Raw genomic sequence first — 22,623 nt, forward strand, 5'->3', positions numbered from 1 at the left:
ATGCCATTAATATGAAGTGGAGCTCACCTTTGCAGCACAAACTGGTTTTAATGACTTTGGAATCCCTTCAGTCACTAAGACAGCAGTGATTGGTCATTAAAATGTTATTTACCATACACAATAGCACACTAGGCTTGTCCTAAATTCTATCTGGGAGAGTGGTAATATAGTGGGCTCTGAACAACTCTTTGCAGACTTCAAACAAAGACAATGCATTACTATGAAAAATGAGGAAGGTAAACAAGGTAATCTGGAAGTCTTGGACAATGTTTCTCCACACCCAGAAATGGAAATTCATTTGAGTGGAAAGCATGGAAAGCCATAGTAATGGTACTCGTGAAAGGAAAATGTAGTTTGCTGAAAAATAGTTAAAAAGGCATGGGTAAAGGATGGTAAGAATGGTAACAGGCACACTACAGAACACCTCCATAACAAGACCATAGCTGCTGATAGTGCAGACTTAAGACATGGGTCCTTCCGCATATGCTTTTCACAAGGCAAAATCTCATTGGATGGGTGATGCATAAAAAGGCTTTCCTGTGTATCCATCAGAAATAAGTTGCTAAACTTGTGCAGAAAGCTTACCTGGACAAGCTAAAAGTATTTTGGGAAATCATACTGTAGTCAGATGAGACTGAGCTAGAGTTATTTGACCTTAACAATGGGAGGTGGACATGGCAAAAAATGCACACATAAATTCATGTCAAATAGTAGATTTTTTAAAAGAATGTGCAAGTGTCAGTCACAAAATTAAGACTGAACTGAGTTTGGGCTTTCCAGCAGGACAGTGATTGCACTGCACTGATCAAAATTCAACAATGAGTTAATGCAAAAGAACAAGTACAATGTCTTGAAATGGTCATACCAATCTTGAGGTATCACCATTATTGAAAAATAATGGATTTATTTGAACCAGGATGTTCAAAGAAGACAGATGAGTGATCTGACTGAATTATAGAGGTTCTGGATAGAATAATTGGCCACTATTCAGTAGTACCCTTCAATACCTTTTGGCTGAGTCATTAGTGCTATAAAACTAGACAGAGATCAAACTAACCAAAGAAAGATTGATGTGTGTACAGTATGTATTCGATAGTACGTTTCTGACCATCACATTTTTATGTGGAAGCATGCAAGTTCTTAGCTGCACCCAGACAACGTTAAGTCGTGGAAAATGAGGAGGTAGGCTATGGTTGTAAAAATAAAATAGTCAGTTTGCCCGAAGGAGACTGATCCAAAACATTGATCAACATTGTTGACCACAATTTATTTGGTCGATATTGACATGTTTGGCTGATATATTCACTATATTGTGCAGTGTTTTGCATTACGCATCCTGGTCTTGAGCAGTGTTCCAAATCCTTTCGACTCCCAATAAAATCCTTCCATGACGGAGCACCAACCAAGGCATAGTCTCACCACAAGCCCACCATTACACCAAAAATCCATCGCCCTTTTTAAACTAGAGGGGGTTCTGTGCATGAGATTGAGCTTGGAGCATTGATACATTACAGCAGCTCTGATCTATTCCCTACAGTGCCTGAAAGCTGCAGAACCAGCCTATAGCTGGCTCTACATTTCACTTTGGCTTGCACAAAAGAGAGATTAAACTTCAGACACAGTTACCCATCTGTTAAGAGTTGTTTAATTTCAAGAGGACGTGAAGAGTAATTTTAAGGACATAATTGGTTTGGCATTTTCTTGTCTGAGTACCAGGGAGGAGTTAAAACACATGCAATGCACGACATGATGACATGGGTAGTCATGGGTAAGCGGTTAGGGCATCAGACTTGTATCCAAAAGGATGCCGGTTCGACTCCCGATCCGGCAGGTTGGTGGGGGGAGTAATTAACCATTGCTCACTCCCATCCTCGTCAATGACTGAGGTATCCTGAGCATAGTACCGTCCCGCCGCTCTGCTCCCTTGGGGTGCCATTAGGGGCTGCCCCCTTGCAGCACGGGTGAGGCATAAAATGCAATTTCGTTGTGTGCAGTGAACAGAGGTGGAACGTAACTAAGTATTTGTACTTCGTTACTGTACTTAAGTATTTTTTTCTGGAATTTGTACTTACTTGAGTAAAAATAAAAATGCAGACTTTTACTTTTACTCAATACATTTTTTTGACAATTACTTGTACTTTCTACTCCTTACATTTCTAGAAGTGGACTTAGTTACTAGTTACATTTATCCTAGGTTTTTTTGTTGTGTTTCGTGGATATTTGAGTAGCCTCAGCTGCAGGCAGGGAGGCGGGACCAAGCCCCTCTTTCAAACTGACACCCAGACAGAAAAGATACTTTAAAAAACATTAACAGGACTCCATAGTCATGTTCAAATAGAACCGAAAACCGTTGCAGAAACTTTTTCCTATTGGATCAAGTAGGCAGACATACTTGTACTTTTGTACTCAGAAAGTACATTTAAAAGTTAGCACTTATGACTTTTACTTAAGTACATTTTTGGTGTACAACTTTTACTTTCAATTGAGTATTTTTTTCGCAGGGTACTTCTACTTTTACTTAAGTACACAACCTCTGTACTTCTTCCACCTCTGGCAGTGAACACTTGTGTGCTGTATCACAATGACAATGGGAGTTGGAGTTTCCCAGATGAGCTTTCATCATGCACGTTACTACAGCACAGCCCCAACACCATCTTGATGCACTCACATTTTTATCCATCGTTTTGCTTCATTTAAGGAAATTTGCCAAATTTAATGGAAGACACAATGACCCATAGGAGAGTTTGTGCCATTGAAACGATCATGGGTTAATGGAAATGGCGGAAATTAATAATGATACTCAATTGTAGAGAATAGCAGCCGCTCACATGCTTCATTGGTTTGAACTTTGTGTAATTCTGGTGGAGATTAACATTGATTTCATTGGAAGAATTTCATGGAGTCTGGGCCAATTTAACGGGTCCATGAAATGGACTGCATTTTCTTCGATATTCTATTGAGTCCCAAACAAACTAGCATGTGTGGTATTGACCATTTTCATCCTTTTGAAATTAACAATGAAACAGTTATAAACTATAAACAGTTTACATGGTAGTATTTGCCTTCCTGCCCATGATGTCCTAATGTCTAGGGACGCGGTCTTTAGATCAGAGGGTTGCAGGATGAAATTCCACTCTTACCAGTAACTACAATATGCGTCTTTACACCTTCCCCACATTGCTCCAGGGACTGTAACCCTGTAATAACGGCAAGTTGGTTTGGATAAGAGCATCAGCTAAGTGCAATGTAATGCAACATTCTTAAACTGTATGCAGTCAGAGGAAACTAGCCATGCATACTCTGAATGGTAAAATATTGTAAAACACACAAGCACACTAATAAGGATGTCCAAATGAGTGTTGCCTCTTTTATTGAAATAAAACAAACAAATCACACTTAGAAATCGTAAAAGGCATTGTTTTCAAGTCACTATTGTGTGTAAGCGACTTCATTGATTTAAGAGGACCATTCGTCCTACTCAACTTCTCTCCAGTGGAAAAGGAATTAAGAAAAGATATTTGACACTATGAATATATTATAGAAGAACTTGGAGAAATCACAGAAAATAAAAACAAGATAATACTCACACACTACATAAATAGAAAAAAAGAGGAATGCTGAGAGGGCTTTACATAGGCCATTTATATAAATGATTTCAGTGTATAAATACGCAAGACTACACGAACACACATACACAAGACATACAAACTAATAAAATGCAATTTTAAAAAAGCAAAAGAGAAGGAAATAATGGCCTATTTAACGTGACTCATTCCCCACTAATCCTGATCACATGGAAACAAAAGTAAAACATATAATAGCTTTATAAAAGCCGACAGATAAGGTAACCGAAACCAAACAGGCGTCTTTCCCATTAAATGTTTGCGAGTACTTTCATCTGTTAATTACGGAAAACAAGTCTAGCCCTTTTCTGTGAAGAAACATACATACATTTGTCAGTAACTGCTTTAATTACTTGTGCCTGAATCTTTCATTACCAGATAAGTGAAAGAAATACAGAAAAAAATATATTATCCTTCATATGTTTGAAGCCAGACAATATTTGTCTGAGCTAAGTGTTAGGTACACACTTGAAAGTGTGGGGGGAAATATATGCTGTACCTTTGAGGATTAAGGAACGTTAAGTAAGTACTGTTTGGAGCTTAGAGTGAAATCCGGAAGAAGACGAAGAAGAACATTTAGATGAGGTGTGTTGAGGATCGGCTGAAGGTGTGATACTTCCGCTCAAACAAAGAGGGCAAATTGACCATGGACGGAGAATGAAGCATCTGGAGGGAAGAGAAAAGAAAGATTAAAATGAATGATAAGAAGGACAACACGATGTGAAAAACACCAAACTCCCAAGTATTGATTCTGATACATTAAAGCCTGTCAAGACAGACTTAAACAAGCGCTGACAATCAAACAAGTGCATTGTGACGTTTTTTTTTTGTGCACTACGAAGAATTTAAAAACCTGTAATGGAAAAACCTAAGTGTTGATAGCTAATATACATATGCTCAAGCACGAGGGAGAGCTGAGCTGTATGTACAGAGCCAACAGAGACTTCTTTTCGCCCAATTTTTCTGTTTCCATCATACCGAACATAACTGAGTCCAATTTGAGCGGTGCACATAAAAAGAAAGCTTGCATAAATTCATGGTGACTGCCAGCTACTTGCTTGTACAAGGTTAGTGCTGGAGGGGAAAGCAGTCACACAGTGTTGACCGTGTTTTGCCCCCCACCACCCGGGATGCAGATGAGGGGGGCCCGGAGCCCTCCACACATCTGCATACAGGGGGGCAAAGCAGTGGGACGATACACTAACGAGAGAGAGAGAGAGACAGATAGACAGACAGAGAGAGGTGGAGAAAGAGAGAGATTCAGACAGACAGACACAGACACACACTGCAGAGTGAGTTACACCAAACGCCAGGCCACCATTAGTTCCACCACCGCCACCATATTGGTGATCCCACCTACACCACCAGTGAGTCAGTCTCCCCTCCCACCCACGCCACACTCCCTGCCAAGCCTGCAAACATGTCCTTGCATTAACATAAGGCACATCTGGCTGCGCCGATCGCCTATTGCAAGGAACCTCTTACCGGCCGTACATACGGAGAGGCAGGAGGACTTTTAATCGGGATGCAGCATGAACTCTAGAAAAAACATGTGGGCGGGGATGTAAGAAAAGAATCACATAGACCCTAATGATTATAGCGTTCTCCTGTGCAAATCAGATGCTTGGTGAGGCAAATGTGGATCTTAACTGGTTGATCTAGAGTTCTAGACTCTAGAGTATGCCTTCCTGAATCCCTGCTTTCTTTCAGTTCGCAGGCATATTCCACTACTGCCAAATTAAGTCACAGTAAGCACAATAGTAAGGCCATTTTAGATAGCCACAAACTTGTACATGTCATTCCTTGAAAAGCAATTAATGTATCTGTACATAGAACCCAACAAAATATTATCATTATTAGTATGTAGGCAGACAATCGAGTTGTATCTGTATCTGATACAATTCATCATAAAAGGTGTGTTAAATGTAAGTTCCACATGTTAAAAAAAGTGTATGATGCTACCTTTAAATGGAAATGCCTGGTACATACTGGAAATACAGGTCCCTGTGACTTGAAGTATGCAGTCACATTCACTGTCACTTGGATATCAATACAGCTGGGCCTGCAACCAGAACAATAAACTGCACCCACCCTAAAGATTTTTTTTTCCAAAAAAAGAAAACGCAAAAAAAAGAGTCTTCCTTGGCTCAAGCAACGCCGGCGATAAATTCCCACCATCATACCCTCGTGCGTTCCAGTGTTCCGTTAAAGCTGCATTTGGCAGACGGACGCGGTTTTATTGGATTAAATTAGCAGGAGAATGATTAAATCACCAGCACAATGTTCACTGCTGTAGGTGGCTGCAGATTAGCTGGCGGGGGGCCAGGGGGGTGGTTGTCTGGCGCGTGGACGGATGACAGACAGCGAGGGGCTCCATCGAACTCCATCGTTTAAAGTTCCGCAGCACGGGGAGGTTAAACGGGGCGACGGGACGCGCTGGCATTTGCCCCTCTCCATTAGCGCCGCATATGCCAGCGAGGAACGTGGAGGTGGAACGCACACCGACGCGTGCCAGCGAAGCAGAGCGGAGTCGAGGCAGGGCCAGCCAGGAGGGGAGTTAGAGAGACAGTGCCGTCATTATGCCCCTCACCGTAAATATGGGTGCAGGAATAAGCCGCACAGACAGGAGGGAGAGGAGGAGGGCGGGAGAGGGGGTGACTGCTTCCAAAGGAGAGAGCCAACATAAAGCTGCATCCACATATCCCTGCTTGCCCATCGCTTTGTGCTTGAAATTCTTTCAGTTGGCCGATAGTTGTAAAGGTTTCCTGCTTATTTTTCCACCCACAGCTGAAATGAACTGTACGCTTATCAACAATGTCCTTCACATTCTTAGCGGTAATCCTCTCACTTGTTTCCCTCAAGTTTCAATGACCTCAACTCACTACCTCACACATCACAAGCAGACACATTTCTCTGTGGCTGATTGCAGAGCAATGGGCAAGTGGCTGGATATGTGAACAGGGCTTCAAGCAACGGTTCGGAGTACATTCACCCTAATGCCATATGAACCGTGACATCCATCCAGTAGTCCAGCCGAAGTGTTTTCTGGCTTGGGCGAACATTAGCAGAGTTACCGAGTTATTTATGGTTATTTCGAATAGTTTGCCGGGCATTCGCAGTATCTCCAAACTTTACCCCACAAAAATTACATGTCATGACACCAAACTTCGGCAGTAGTACATATATGGTCTCTACTCACAAAACGAAGCATTTAGAAGTTTGGAAATAGTCCAGGAGTTTATTATTACTGTACTGTACTACTGTAGAAGTTTGGTGTCATGACATATAATTTTTGTGGGGTAAAGTTTGGAGATACTGCGAATGCACCGACAAACTATTCGAAATAACCACAAATAACTCTGTAAATCTGCTAATGTTTGCCCAAGCCAGAAAACACCAAGGGTGGACAACTGGATGGATGTCACGGTTCAAATGGCATTAGGGTGAATCTATTACGCCGAACCATCAAATAGTGACAAGTGGAGAGAGGAGGAGAAGGAGAGGAGGAGAGCAATAGAGCTAGAGAGAGAGAGAGAGAGAGAGAGAGAGAAGTGTGCGGAGCTCACGGTCTGAGAGGAGCGCCCTAGAGGAGGGTCTCCCTGCAGCCCTTGTGTCGGGGCAGCTGGAGCTCCCTGTAGCCCCTGGAGGGAGACACGGGGGACGTAGGCTGCAGAGGAGCCTGGCAGCGCGCAGAGGGACTCAGGCACTTGGTCCCCCTGCTGGGCCCCCTACTAGACTGTGATTGGTCATGAGGAGGGGGGTCGGAGCAAGGAACCGCGTTTTCAGACCGGGCGGTGGGGACACGTATGCACATGGGTAAGCGAGGCATCCGAGCAGGAGGAGGGTGGTCCAGAGAGTTGGAGCGCTGCACCACAGCACTCTTCAGCGGGCTAGTGAGGCTGAAGGTGGAAGCCGAACGACCAATCTACAAGCAAGAGAGATGCAGGGGAGGAGGAGAGAGCGAGGGAGAGGTAGACACAGAGAGCCAGCAACAGAGAGAAAGAGAGAGAGAGCCAGAGAGAGAGAGAGAGAGAGAGAGAAGTAGACAGAGAGCCAGCAACAGAGAAAAAGAGAGCCAGCGACCAAGACCGAGAGAGAGAGAGAGAGAGAGAGAGAGAGAGAGAGAGAGAGAGAGAGAGAGAGAGAGAGAGAGAGAGAGAGAGACAGACAGAGCGAGGGAATAGCAATTGCGTGCCCACGTCGGAGTGTGCAAGTACAAAAAGAGCGGAAAAGAAAGAAAGGTTGAGTTGAATAGGAAAAGATTAAAGGAGGAGGAAAGAGAAGAGCAAAAGGAATGAATGAAAGATCGAGGAGCAGAAGGCAAGAGAGGAGAGAGAGGAGACTTTATGGATTCCATCCTGCAGAACTCCACACTCTTTTGCCATGCCACTGGCTCTCCAATTTCTTTTTCCACAACTTCCCCAAAAAACTGCCAACGGTTTCCTGAAATATTAAGCAGTTAGGCAATTCATCTCTCCGATTTGAAGTTGACTGCACAAAAAAATGAGATGTCAATGGCGGGAATAAAAAAGGTTAACATCTCAAGAAGGAGAGGATGTGCCTCTGCCAAATACATCACCTGTGGAAGTGAAAAATAAAAGTTGACCTCAACTCATTTTTCACAAGCGATTTGGCTTAAACATTCAAGCAGAGGTTCATTTTCTCCTCTTTTTTTTGCACATTTTTAAAACGTAATAGAGAACAGGGTCATGGCCAATGTGGAGAGAAATTTGGGTGCATTCTAATGCAAGTGCAAAGGGTTCTTGACAACTATTCTCATATTCACAGAATGAATGACAAGAATCTGTGTACTGATTTAAACGCCTTTCTTAAAACATCAGTGTGCACACTTGTGAAGCTGAAATATATCTGAAATATTCATGCTTTTCCTGACATGAGACTGACTCCAGACTGACTTTTCACAAAAATTACATTCCTGTTAATAAACTCTGGTTAAACACAAATTCCCTTGTACAAGGGTGAGTCAAAGAGACAGGATATGTTGTAAACGTATGTTTCTTGATGTGGAAAAAATACACTGATGGCGAAGCTCAATATCAGGAGATTTTGTAGCCTAGAAATCTAGACGCCCCTAGCGACCGCAAATTGAATTTGCTCCCGGGGGCAGTCTAGCGGACCCCGGTCGTTTTGCGAGGCTGAAAGTTATCCGATGACAGGGCCAATCAAATCGCGAGGGGGGCCGGGCTACCTAGTAAACAGGAAACTTTCTAAGAAGAAGCATGGTGTCCGTCCGTGCTAAGTACAGCACGAAAGTGTTTACTTAATTTAAAAAGCCTGGATGATAATACATTTCGTGGCTGACATGGATTGATGTAATAATACACCATGAACTTATCGGACACAAATAGATCTCAACACATTACCATTTGATCATTCGATGTTTTAAACTAGCTCGGTAAGCTAAGTTGAGCATTTTACAGAACCAGATAGTCACACGCTATTATCAGACCACTACTGTAGGTGTAGAATGAAATTGCTGCCCCAATTTCTAAGACACATGCCATTAAAAACGAGACATTTGGGAGCTTTGAAAGTCTTTGAGTAGCTTACTAAATAGATGGGATCGATAGTCTGGCTAGTGGGAGCGAGCTGACCGGGGAGCGTCCTGCGTTGGGAGCGACAATCAGGGAAAGTTATGGGTATAAAGCTAGCTAGCTAACACCGAACATGCCATGTTGACAAAAATCATAAATATAACCATGTAAACAAGACCCAAATTGCTCAACATTTTGCTGATTGATCAAAGAGGGCCATGTGGTTGAAAACTAGGCATTTTTGAACTGTATAAGTGAAAACACGATTTATTAGGAAACGTGTTTGTGGCTGTGGTCATCACACGCTTTCACTGCTACGACGGCTGGAAGTTGCCGCTTCACCTACAAAGAGGCCCTCGCTAGTGGCTAGCTAACCTGTCGTCAATAACAGAGCTAGGTATCCAGCCTTGTATTATATACCTGCCCCAAATTCTAATAAGATCCATGTCATTAAAAACATTTGGGAGCTTTGAAAGTCTGTAAGTCGCTTACTAAATAGATGGGAATGACACCTAGTCTACCGAGCTAGCGGCTAGCCATGTATTAGTTATGGGTATACAGCTAGCTGGCTAACACCGAACATGCCATGTTGACAACAATCATAAATATAACCATTTAACAAGCCCCAAATTGCTCGACATTTCGCTGATTGATCAAGGAGGGCCATGTGGTTGAAAACGATGCATTTTTGAACTGTATAAGTGAAAACACGATTTATTAGGAAACTTGTTTGTGGCTGTGGTCATCACACGAATTCACTGCTACGACGGCTCGAAGTTGCCGCTGCACCTACAAAGGGGCGTGTCGCGTGTACGTTGTGAAAGACAGCTGTGACGTTACACAGAAGTGTGTGGGAATTGGTTGTTCCACCATCCTATTGCGTGACGTTGAGTGCTGAAGCAACCGTTTATCCCGCCCACACTGCCGCCCAGCCCTCCTAGACCCTGGTACAGCTTTTTGCTGTACGGGTCTGGCTGCGCTAGGCTAGGGATTTTGTTATATAGAGTTCCCTTCTCTGGAAACCCTGAAAGTGAAATTAAACACATCTAAAATGTAAGAGTAGGTTGTTACACAGTTTCTTGACCTTGTTTTTTGAATTTGTTCCTGTCTGTACATGCCTTTGGAGAAAAGCATCTGCCAAACAAACAGTGTCTGAGAGTGTGCGTGTGTGTGTGTGTGTGTGTTTACTGATAAAAGCATATCTGTCAATGCAAATAAAACGGTACAGAGAGAGACAGTGTGTGTGTGTGTGTGTGTGTGTGTGTGTGTGTGACTCACAGACAGTGTGGAGCTGCTGCCTGCCCTGCTCATGTGTTCGGAGGTGGTGGACATGGCTCCAGGGCTCTTCTCTGGGGTGCTGCCCACCATCAGCGCTCGCTGGAACACACGCTTAGGGGTCTTGGTCAGGGAGAAGGCCCTGGTGACCTGCCACACACACACACACACACACACACACACACACACACACACACACACACACACACACACACACACACACACACACACACACACACACACACACACACACACACACACACACACACACACACACACATATTTAACATCACGCACACAGACATCAAATTCCACACACACAGACATTTAACATCACATCACGCACACAAGCAAACACACACAGTTTTGAAAGCCTTTGAATAAATGTCAGCCACACAAAGCAACACACTACACGAAACACGGTCAAACTTTCCCCTTTTCACTACTCTCAACGCTATACAGAGGTCCTTCCTGAGACAAACAGGCTTTCCCCTCTCAGGGTGGGGACATGAAAGGCAGCGTGTTGCCGTGTCGTGCCACTGCCCGTCAGATCTGAGGCCTGCTGCTGAACCCTGAGCTGCTAGGCATTAACAGGGTCAGTGCTCTGGTGGGGGTAGGGGGTGGGGGTGGGGGTGGGGGCTGCCTGCCTGCCTGCCACCAGAGACCCACGGGCTTCACACACAGCTCTCACACTGATTACTAATGGAACATGAACAGAGAGCTGGCTAGTGGGAGCTGACACACACACACACACACACATCCATCTCCACACACACACACACACACACACACACACACACACACACACACACACACACACACACACACACACACACACACACACACACACACACACACACACACACACACACACACACACACACACACACACACACACACACACACACACACACACACACACCTCCACACACACACACACACACACACACACCCCTCCACACACACACACACACACACACACACACACACACACACACACACACACACACACACACACACACACCCATCCATCTATCTCCACACACACACGCACGCTCTTATGCACAACACCCACACACACATCCATCACCACACACACACACAGATAAAACCCATACAGTAACACACACATATCTACACACACTTTTCCAAACGGCCTTCATCATCCATCCATCCATCCCCTCCCCTCCACCCGCACCCCCATACCTTCTTTGATGTCTTCTTGATGGCCCTGGAGGCCCGGCTCAGCGTACTGTCCATATCTTTGGTGCTCACTTGCAGCGAGTCGGGATCTGTGCACTGAATAAGGTCCTCCTGTAGTGTGTGTACATGTATGTATGCAGTATGTGTATGTTTGTGCGTATCGGTAGGTGTATGGTGTGTGTGTGTGTGTGTGTGTGTGTGTGTGTGTGTGTGTGTGTGTGTGTGTGTGTGTGTGTGTGTGTGTGTGTGTGTGTGTGTGTGTGTGTGTGTGTGTGTGTGTGTGTGCATGTGGAGACAAGACAGGGAAATAATACATAAATAAATAAATAAAGTGGGAGGCTCCCCCCTCCCCTTCTCTTTCTTGCTTAGCTGTCAAAACGCCGGCAAGAAGAGAGAGAGAGTTGCAGGAGTCGCCGTCCAGCTTTCACAATCAGCCTGTGGTTCATTGGCATTCAGAGAGGCAGAGGGAGAGGAAGAGGAAGAGGGAGAGGAAGAGAGGGATGAAGGGAGAGAAAAGAAACAAGAGAGGGGAAGAGATGAACACACTAGAGAGGGGAACTAGGGAATAACAGACAAGGAGAGAGAGAGAGAGAGAGAGAGAGAGAGAGAGAGAGAGAGAGAGAGAGAGAGAGAGAGAGAGAGAGAGAGAGAGAAAGCGAGAGAGAGAGTGGGAGATATGCATGAGGAAGGGAGAGGAGGAGTAGACCGACAGGGAGAGACAGCGGAAGAGAGGAAATCGGCAGCAAAAGCAAGCCTGCACAAGAGAGCACTGCACAACACAACACAATACAATACTGACACACATCCAAGGCAGACAGAACAAGACAGCCAAGTTAAGGAAGTGAAGGCCTGCTGGGTATTGGAGTCAAACACCACCACCTAGTGGACGCCTGAGCAACTGCAGGTGTGAGGAGGACAGGAGAGGAAAAGAGGAGAGGAGAGGAAAAGAGAAGGGGAAGGAAGAGGGAGGGAGAGGAGAGGAGAGGAAGGGAAAGGAGAGGGGCAGAGGAGAGGAGAGGAGAGGAGAGAGCATGAGAAAAGAGAGGAGAAGAGAGGGGAGAGGGGAGGAGAAGAGAAAAGAGGAGAGAGGGAGGGAGGGGAGGAGAGAGGAGAGGGGCAGAGGCAGGGAGAGCCACGGCGAAGTTAATTATGACAGGGGTTAGACATGGACGTCTGTCTAAGAACAGGAAGCCAATTACTGTACACGTTTGTGTGTGTGTGTGTGCACGTGCCTTGTGTGTGTGTGTGTGTGTGTGTGCACGTGCCTTGTGTGTGTGTGTGTGTGTGTGCTCGTGCCTAGTGTGTGCATGTGCCTAGTGTGTGTGTGTGTGTGTGTGTGTGTGTGTGTGTGTGTGTGTGTGTGTGTGTGTGTGTGTGTGTGTGTGTGTGTGTGTGTGTGTGTGTGTGTGTGTGTGTGTGTGTGTGTGTGTGTGTGTGCGCGAGCGTTGCCCGTTTGGCTCCTGGCTCTGGCTTCAGGACTGCCTCGGGCTTCGCTAACACCATCTTTGTCTGAAGTGTAAAGTTCAAGTTCAATTCCACTTCTAATTACATTAATCGCTCTTCCAGGCTGAGGCACGGCAGACAATCTAATAGGATTAAAGTTGGGTGCGACACCCCTACCCACCTCCTCCGTCCACCCCACTCGCTTTGCGCAGGACAATATACTCTGTAATTTAAAGGCCTTGTTGATAATAACGGTAAGTAAATTAAAATGGAAAAATAAAAAGGGGGCGAGGTTGCCCCGCGGAGTAAACAATTACATTTGCAGTGGCCCTCGTCAGCATCAGGAGACGTGTGTGTGTGTATGTGTTCCATTCCATGCTGCTAAGGAAGGGAGGGAAGTGGAGGGTGTGTGTGTGTGTGTGTGTGTGTGTGTGTGTGTGTGTGTGTGTGTGTGTGTGTGTGTGTGTGTGTGGTATCCTAGCAGCGGAGAACAATTTAGCATGCACATGCATGTCTCTCTTGGAGATGGACCGCAATGACTAACAGACAATGGTGAACGAGAGGGAGGGAGGTTGAGAGGGATGGGAAGAAGTATCTGTAATGCAAGTGTGTGTGTGTGTGTGTGTGTGTGTGTGTGTGTGTGTGTGTGTGTGTGTGTGTGTGTGTGTGTGTGTGTGTGTGTGTTGGTTTGAGTGTTTCTGGTTTCTGGTGTAACCTGCTCTATTACATTGTGTGTGTGTGTGTGTGTGTGTGTGTGTGTGTGTGTGTGTGTGTGTGTGTGTGTGTGTGTGTGACTCACAGCGTTGGCTTTGCAGATGGTGTTAGCCATTTGGCCACACAGAGTCTTGAGCCACATCAGTTATAATGTATGTATGGATGCTTTATTTGTAACTGAGTGTGTGTGCGTACGTGGCGCATGGTGTGTGAGTGTGAGTGTGAGTGTGTGTGTGACTCACGGCGTCGGCTCTGCAGATGGTGTTGGCTACTTGTCGGCACAGGGTCTTGAGCCAGGCCGCCTTGAGCGTGTCCTCGGCAGTCAACTGGAAGCTGAACAGCAGGTTCTCCTGTTCCGTAGGCGGGCGCACCACCAACGCAAAGGCATTCTGGCACTCTGGAGATGGAGAGAGAACAGGGTGGATGGCCTGAGATTAAATCTGCCGTCTGTAATATTTCCTGTTGACACCACCTGGGAAACTCCAACTCCCATCGTCATTGTGGCACAGCACACAAGTGCACACGGCAGACAATGATATTGCATTTATGCCTCACCCGTGCAAGGGGGTAGCCCCCAATGGTGCCCCAAGGGAACATTGCGGCTTGATGGTACTATGGGGTCAGGGTACCTCAGTCATGGAGGAAAATGGGGGAGAGCACCGGCTAATTACTCCCACAATCAACCTGGCGGGTCGGGAGTCTAACCGGCAACCTTTGAGCTAAAAGTCTTACGCCCTAAAGCCTTGATTGTGGATATTGGACGTTGTGAATGAATTATCAGAACACCTGAAGTTGAAAACTGCTAAATCTGCAATTGCTAAATGCACGTATATCCCAAGTTCAGTTGAAAAATAAAGACGTACTCCTGTACTTCCTGCCCCATCCTTCAAAACTCCAGCGAAATCATGTATTTTGGCAGCTACCCACTTCCCCGGACCCATTTGGTTAAGATAACGAAAGGAGCGCTGACATTTTGTAAACAAAACTACAGACACAGTCATAGCACTCGTCTTATTCCACACTAGGCTACTTCATGTATTACTGCACTTCCGGAGTCCCATGACACTCCAAGGTAAGGTGACTATAACAAGTTGCAGACTTCTACTTTTAAGCTCAGAGACAGACAGATAGACAGAAAACAAAAAGACACTAAAGAGAAATAGAGGCAGAAGTAGGGAGTTCACTACAGCACTGGGGAGAAAGTATGCATGTGGTAGGTGACATGGGGAGATACATCCTTGGGTGCATATACTGTATGTTATTATTTGGCCAGTAGCCATGTATGACTAAAAGCGAATGTGTGTTTGTGTGTGTGTGTGTGTGTGTGTGTGTGTGTGTGTGTGTGTGTGTGTGTGTGTGTGCTGGAGGTTAGGGTTGATCTGGCACCAATGCCCAGCAGTGTTTCCCATACATTAAGGAAACTATGGCGGCCCGCCATAGTTTAAATTTGGCCGCCATAGTTTACGAAAATGTAAAAAAAAAAAAAAAAAAAAAAATTTTTTTTTTTTAAATTTTTTTTTTTTTTTTTTTTTTAAACGATATCCGTTTTTGTTAAAAACGATTTGAATTACGATTTTGAATTTCCTTCGCATTTTCCTCCTGGAGTAAATACAACCTATAGACTCTGTATTGGTTGGATAAGTAGTCCCACGGTAACACAGAATGAGGGGAAAGCATTAGGAAGTGACCGTAAGGGTATTACAATTGATTCATGTGTGCACACGTGTAACATCGGGTGAGTAACAGAACAGGTGCGCAACGATGCGTTATGACACGCCGATATGCGAGGATCTTCGTCCAAATCGCTAGTCGCATGCATCATCGCTAACTGCGTTTACATCGCGTGCCGCGTGTAAGGGAAATGTTAGTTGTTGACATGTATGGAATTCACTTCAATTTGTGCTGTTTTCTTGTTTCAGTTGTGGACAAAACGATTGGCCAAACTCACAATAGAAAGCCTTTGCTGTGGCTACTGTCCCAGAGAGCTGAAAAAAAACCTTCATAGTCACACTTAACAGGGGTGTTAACCAATCCAATGAGTTCTCTCATTGCTCTCGCTCTCTCTCTCTCTCTCTCGGTCTCTCTCTCTCTCTCTCTCTCTCTCTCTCTCTCTCTCTCTCTCTCTCTCTCTCTCTCTCTCTCTCTCTAGCCTACTATTTACCCATAACAAATGGTGAATTTCTGAGCCCTTTTTAGTTTGTAGCCTATACCACTGAAGGCATGATAATGCTTCATCATATTTTAGAAATAGGGCCTATGTGCCTTTTATATACCAAATGTTTATCATTTTGAAATTGTTTCAGTTGTTTATGACTTGTGTATGACTGAAATTATCTCTGCATACTATCAGTGCTGCATTGCTTTGTAAAGATAGGCTATTCAACACACTTTAAAAACACACTGAAAAGATACGGCCATAGTAGCCTACTGAAAACATTTTGTTCATAATAATGGTGATTAATAAATGGTGGTCTTAAAATGTTCATAACTGACATCCTTGAATTTGACTTGGTAGATCATGGCAGACCATCAACTTCAAAAGTAGATCTTGGTTAAAAAAAAGGTTGGGCACCCTGCTATAGAGAGAACCACAAGTGCTTGAAAGACAGGGATCAAAAGCCTAGTCAAGTTGTTGTAGTTTACTTGAGTTTGGGAGCAATATAAAAAACCTTCAGAGAAGGGACAGTTGGGATGAGTTTACTAACACTCCCTAGGCTTTGTTTTACAGTTGTAATGAGTTTGGTGACAGACCTTCATTGACACAGGAGACATCGGGCTGCATATAGAAATTAATGTGTAATGAATGTGAATATAGACATAAATGTGTAATATGTTGTGTTCAGCCCTTGTTAATGGGAGGAATTTGGAAAAAACTGGCCCTGTGACCAGCACCCCTCATGTAGAATGTGTACGCCTACAGATACAGATAGTGTGGGGAAAAGGCATAGCCTACCCTCTAAGACCCTTTTTGTCTATGCGTTAACAAATTTCACAGTGCTGTTAAATTCTTATCCCTGCTCCTATTTTATTTTATTATTGTTTCCCAGACCCCTGCATGAGGGACGAATGAAACTGTGTTGTAAACAGAAATTATTCACTGTACTGCATTTTTTGACAATAACAATGTACTACTATTATACAAGTCATGGGTTATGTAGCCTTATTTCTCAAAATAGAAATGGTTGAAATATAGGCCCAGGCCTACAGTTTCTCCATGCGCCAATGTCATACTGTAGTCATTGTTTTGCCGTTTTGCATTTAAACTGCAAGAATACAAAGACCCCCCCCCCGGACAAAATAAACCCCGGCTGCCCCCATAGTTTCCAAAATTTCTGTGGGAAACACTGCCCAGAGATGAGTGCTGAGCTTTTAGCGCAACCCCCCCCCCCCTACTGTAACCCAGCCCCTGCCTCCTCCACCACCACCTCCGCCGCCTCTGTGTGCATATCTCCCCCTTTGTCTCCCTGCTCTCCCCCCTTCTCCTTATTTTAAAGTAAGCTGTGCGGATAAGACCTGGAGAGGAAGCCAGAGCAAACATTCATCAGGCCTGTCAGGGGAGCCCAAGGCAGCACAGAGGAGAGAGGAGGAGAGGAGAGGAGAGGAGCGGAGCAGAAGGAAGGAAGTAGAGTATAAGAGGGAGAGAGAGAGATACAAAAAGGGGGGCGGAAAGAAAATGAAAGGCTGGGGGGGAGAGAGAGAGAGAGAGAGAGAGAGAGAGAGAGAGAGAGAGAGAGAGAGAGAGAGAGAGAGAGAGAGAGAGGCAGAGAGAAGCAGGCGTGTGCACGAGAGAGAGGTGGGAGAGGAAAGGAGGGAAAGAAAAGGCAGGAGTAAGAGAGGGATTGTGTGAGCGACAGGATAGAGGATGAAAAATAACTAACTGAATAAAATAAATATTAATTTTAAATGAATAAAATAATTTAATAAATCGAAACTGTAATCTCTGTTGTCCTCTGCTGACAAAGCCAAGGAAGCCAGCATTTTTTTTTTTTAAATTATATAAATGTTTAGTTCATGCCTTCCTAATGTCCAACACATCAGCGAAGATGGAATAATGCATAGGTGTGCACAGATTTCCCTGATCACCCCCATTTGTTTCAACAAAGCCTGTGGGCCCCCTTGTGGATTTCTTAATTATTCACTTGCCAGCAGCGTCTTGTGTAACCACTTGTGGTGAGCGGCAAGTGCTCACGCCCCACATCTGAGGCATTAACAGTGTGGCGCCGTGTGGTGAGGTGTGGCGTGGAGTGAGAATGTGGTGTGGTGTGGTGTGGTGTGGTGCAGTAGTGTGACAATGTGGTTTGGTGTGGTGTGGTGTGACAATGTGGTTTGGTGTGGTGAGGTGTGGTGTAGTAGTGTGACAATGTGGTTTGGTGTAGTGAGGTGTAGTGTGGTGTAGTGTAGTGTGACTATGTGGTTTGGTGTGGTGTGGTGCAGTGTGATAATGTGGTTTGGTGTGGTGTAGTGTAGTGTGACAATGTGGTTTGGTGTAGTGTGGTGTAGTGTAGTGTGACAATGTGGTTTGGTGTAGTGAGGTGTAGTGTAGTGTGACTATGTGGTTTGGTGTGGTGTGGTGCAGTGTGATAATGTGGTTTGGTGTGGTGTAGTGTAGTGTGACAATGTGGTTTGGTGTAGTGTGGTGTAGTGTAGTGTGACAATGTGGTTTGGTGTAGTGTGGTGTAGTGTAGTGTGACAATGTGGTTTGGTGTAGTGAGGTGTGGTGTAGTAGTGTGACAATGTGGTTTGGTGTGCCAATGTGGTTTGGTGTGTGGTGTAGTGTAGTGTAGTGTGACAATGTGGTTTTGTGTAGTGTGGTGTAGTGTAGTGTGACAATGTGGTTTGGTGTAGTGAGGTGTGGTGTAGTGTGACAATGTGGTTTGTTGTGGTGTGGTGTGGTGTAGTAGTGTGACAATGTGGTTTGGTGTGGTGTGGTGTAGTGAGGTGACAATGTGGTTTGGTGTGGTGTGGTGTAGTAGTGTGACAATGTGGTTTGGTGTGGTGTGGTGTAGTAGTGTGACAATGTGGTTTGGTGTGGTGTGGTGTGGTTAGGGATGCACCGATACACATTTTTTCACTTCCGATCCGATCCCGATATCTAAATTTGGATATCTGCCGATACAGATACTACTCCGATCCTATACCAAAACCACATATATGCATGGGTTTCAACTTGAGGTAGGCCCAAGTAGGCTGTTTGGTCAGAGAAGGAAGTTAGAAGAACAGGACACCAATTAATAAGTAAAAAGTCACAAGTAAAAAAGTAACAATCCCATCCTGAAAACTAATATGCAAGTGTTATGATTTTAAATTAACATTGGAAATGGCTCAATGTCAGTATCAGGAAAGTTACGAAACTTTGGGAAAATTCCGATCCGATCCGATCTCTGAATTATGTTGATATCTGAACCAGATACCGATACACCGATACCGATATCCCATCCCCCCAGTGTGGTGTAGTGTAGTGTGACAATGTGGTGTGTTGTGTTGTGGTGTGACAATGTGGTTTGGTGTAGTGAGGTGTGGTGTAGTAGTGTGACAATGTGGTTTGTTGTGATGTGGAGTGAGAATGTGGTCTGGTGTGGTGCGGGAATGTGGTTTTAACTGGCAGACAAAAACTCGACTTATGTACTCAACGGACGTCCTGTTCGTTAGTTTCCTGTGGGTGCCAACGGACAAGAAAGAGCACAAAAAAGAGAGAGAGAAAAGAAAAGAACTGAGACAAAAGGCTTGAAAAATAATGGAATAAGATGAAAGAATGGAAGGACATTAAAAAACAAGGAAAGCAAGAAACGGAAAGGGTAATGAAACGCATTGAGAGAGAGAGAGAGAGAGAGAGAGAGAGAGAGAGAGAGAGAGAGAGAGAGAGAGAGAGAGAGAGAGACAGACAGCGAGAGAGAGAAAGCGAGAGCTCATTAAGGAAAGGAAAAAGGGAAACAAAACAGGGGAAAGAAAAGAATAAAGTGAAGAGAGAGGGAAGCTTGATCCTTGAAAAGCTCCCCATGATGGCTGCACTTGATGCCAGTCCACCTGATGATGCATTATTCTAAAGCCAACCTCAATACTCCCACTGGTCTGGGAATGGTTGAAGGGCAGTTCAAGCAAGACATTTTCTTTTTTTAAATTCTAGGTAAAAGCACATGAATGACATATTGTGCATGAGGGAGAGAGACAGAGCGACAGAGAGAGAGACAGAGCAAGTGCGAGACAACGCGACAGAGAGAGAAACAAAGCAAGAGAGAGAGAGACAGAGCGAGAGAGACAGAGTGCATGTGTGTATGACTCCCTCACCCACACACACACGCTCATTAGGGCTATTCATTTCCATGGCAATTCGAGTTGAACAGAGATTGTTTCCTGGAACACAATTCCGACATAAAAACATGAAACAAGACAAGGAGGTCAGATCAGGGAGATACTTGTTGCTAGGAGATGGAGATTGAGCTTCCCTCCATATATTTCTAAATGGATCTGGACTGTTCATCAAGTGAGCATGGTTTCAACAGGCCGATAAAAAATATTACTCCACCTTTCTCTATAGATTGATATTGCTTTCAAAAGGGGGAAAAACACTTTTTCTTAGGGGCTTTTGGTAAGCTCTTGGTTGTGGAAAGAATGTACGAAAATTATTATATTAATAAAATGCATTATATTGATAAAATACAAACACAAGGGCTTTTTTTTACCTTGGTCACAAAAAACCTTACAGCTAATGATGTATTATACAGTCTGTTTGCAAAGCATTGGTACAGAGTGAAATACCTTATTTCCCATCCACTTGGCATGGGCCACTTCTCCATATAGTAAATGGATCTGCATTGTTCATGAAGTGAGTCTTTTGCCAGAGCAAGTTATTGTTTCTCCTTGTCCACAGGTTGTTGTTCCAGTTTGTACTTTTCTTTTAAGACACTTTTAGTAAGCTCTCGTCAAAAACATGGTTGTGGAAAGTACACACAAATGCTCACATACCCACAGGTTGCTTTCCTACGGTCAAAGAGAAACATACACAATGATATACATTAGAAAATAATTGGTAAAGTGTGAAATGTTTCCCATAACATCTGCATTTTAATTAATTTAATTAACATTTCAAAAGACTCCAAACTTCCTATGAAAAAAGTCCACAGGGTCCCTGCCATAGCCTAACGGTAGGGCACTGGGTTCGATTCCGGCCCGGGTCATTTGCCGAACCTTCCCCGTCTCTCTCTCCCCACTCATTTGTCCTGTCCGGTCACAATAAAGGCATAAAAAGCCCAAAAATATCTTTTAAAAAAAGAGAAAGAAAAATCCGCCAGGATTAGGTTTAAAAACACACACACACAGAGGAGCTGTATGGGAGCACAACAGCTGTTCTAAAGTCCCATTGTCAATTGCCAGAGTTGTCATGGTGCCCGTTGCACTCATACAAACACACAGCATTGGTTTCCACTGCTCCAATACATACACACACTCTGGATATTTCTCAAAGTGAAGTGTCCAAGCCTTATTAGGACGAGTAACGCCCATTTTTCGAGAATTTCACCAAAGAGTATTCGATCACGAGTTCAAAGTGTAATTAATAATTGGATACACCGGGCGCCAATGGACGTCACTCATCCTAGCAAGGTTAGGACACTTCACTTTGAGGAAAATCCCACTCTCTCACCGTCAATGATGTCCCTAACGGCCTTTTATTACTTAAAGGGTGTCAGGGGTCCTGATTCAGACACTTGAGAACATCACGTCCATACAAAATCGTAACGTATGACTCACAGAGAGTCTTCCGGCAAGCTGCAAGTCTATGCAGGCTCGGAGAGTTTCCCCAGAGGGGTTTGCTTTCCTCTCTGTTTGAATAAAGTATTAATAGTGCAAATCTGCTAATGTGCTGCCTGAACGCTTGTATTTGTTGCACAGCTTCCACCACCCCACCCCCTATAGAAACGCTTGTATTCGCTACACAGTTCCCTATATATTCCATCCTTCCATCCCTCTCTCCCTCTCCCTCCCTCCCTCTCTCCCTCCCTCATCCCTCTCTCTTTCCTATAGAAACGACTGTGGCTGATGAGCCAATGTACAGCAAGCAGCATGGGGGCACTTGGGGAGAACATGTACAGTGTGATGACTCAATGAAGATACCAGGGTACTGGTGGAAAAATTACAGGGCCATGTGTATGTGCCGTGGGATATGAATAAGCGATATATCCATCTGAATTATAGAACACGTGCAGTTGAGGCTGTTATGCTGATTATAATGTTCAGACCATTCAGATAGCAAAAGCGCTCTCAAAGTAATCTCATCGCCCCCTGCGGGTAGCGTTCCTAACCTCTGTATCATATGAAAGGGATTTTTTTTCTTTAAAAAAATGTGTCTGGTGGATAAGTTCAGCGTCATGTCATTGTGGGTTAAAAAAAAAACCTCTATGGGATTTTCAATAGCATCACCCTGCGGTCAGGAACGCCACCACTAGGTTCGCCAGGGATCCAGGATCGTGTAGCCAGGGATTGTTTACAAACCGGTAAACCCACGTATCAGTCAATATTTTTAATTCTACGTTTGTAATTTTTTCTTAGGGGTATTCATTATTGCTAGGGCAAACTGGTAGGGGTAGCCATGGTGCTGAGGCAGGCTGGCTGGGGTAGTCATGGTGCTGGGGTAGGCTGGCTGGGGTAGTCATGGTGCTGGGGTAGGGTGTTAGGGGTAGCCATGGTGCTGGGGTAGGCTGGCTGGGGTAGTCATGGTGCTGGGGTAGGGTGTTGGGGGTAGCCATGGTGTTGGGGTATGTTGGTAGGGGTAGTCAGGGTGCTGGGGTCGGCTGGCTGGGGTAGCCATGCTAGTT

The 22,623-nt window shown here is 44.6% G+C and overlaps 1 protein-coding gene across 3 annotated transcripts in view; it reads right to left on the bottom strand.

Moving 5' to 3' along the window:
- Positions 1-3,339: 3,339 nt before the first annotated feature.
- ect2 (epithelial cell transforming 2) overlaps positions 3,340-22,623 on the bottom strand; it is a 63,205-nt gene continuing 43,921 nt past the window's right edge. For 2 of the 3 annotated variants that reach the window (XM_063201834.1, XM_063201835.1), the window contains 5 exons: positions 14,056-14,210; positions 11,660-11,767; positions 10,457-10,603; positions 7,190-7,548; positions 4,197-4,289 (listed from right to left, as the gene is read on the bottom strand). In XM_063201834.1, the coding sequence (XP_063057904.1) occupies positions 7,207-7,548; positions 10,457-10,603; positions 11,660-11,767; positions 14,056-14,210 (752 nt within the window). In that variant the 3' untranslated portion in view covers positions 4,197-4,289; positions 7,190-7,206. Of the gene's footprint in view, positions 4,290-7,189; positions 7,549-10,456; positions 10,604-11,659; positions 11,768-14,055; positions 14,211-22,623 lie in introns of all 3 variants that reach the window. The other variant, XM_063201836.1, reaches the window with a different exon arrangement.

The sequence above is a fragment of the Engraulis encrasicolus genome, chromosome 6 (assembly GCF_034702125.1).
Source record: "Engraulis encrasicolus isolate BLACKSEA-1 chromosome 6, IST_EnEncr_1.0, whole genome shotgun sequence".
Taxonomy (NCBI): Eukaryota; Metazoa; Chordata; class Actinopteri; order Clupeiformes; family Engraulidae; genus Engraulis; species Engraulis encrasicolus.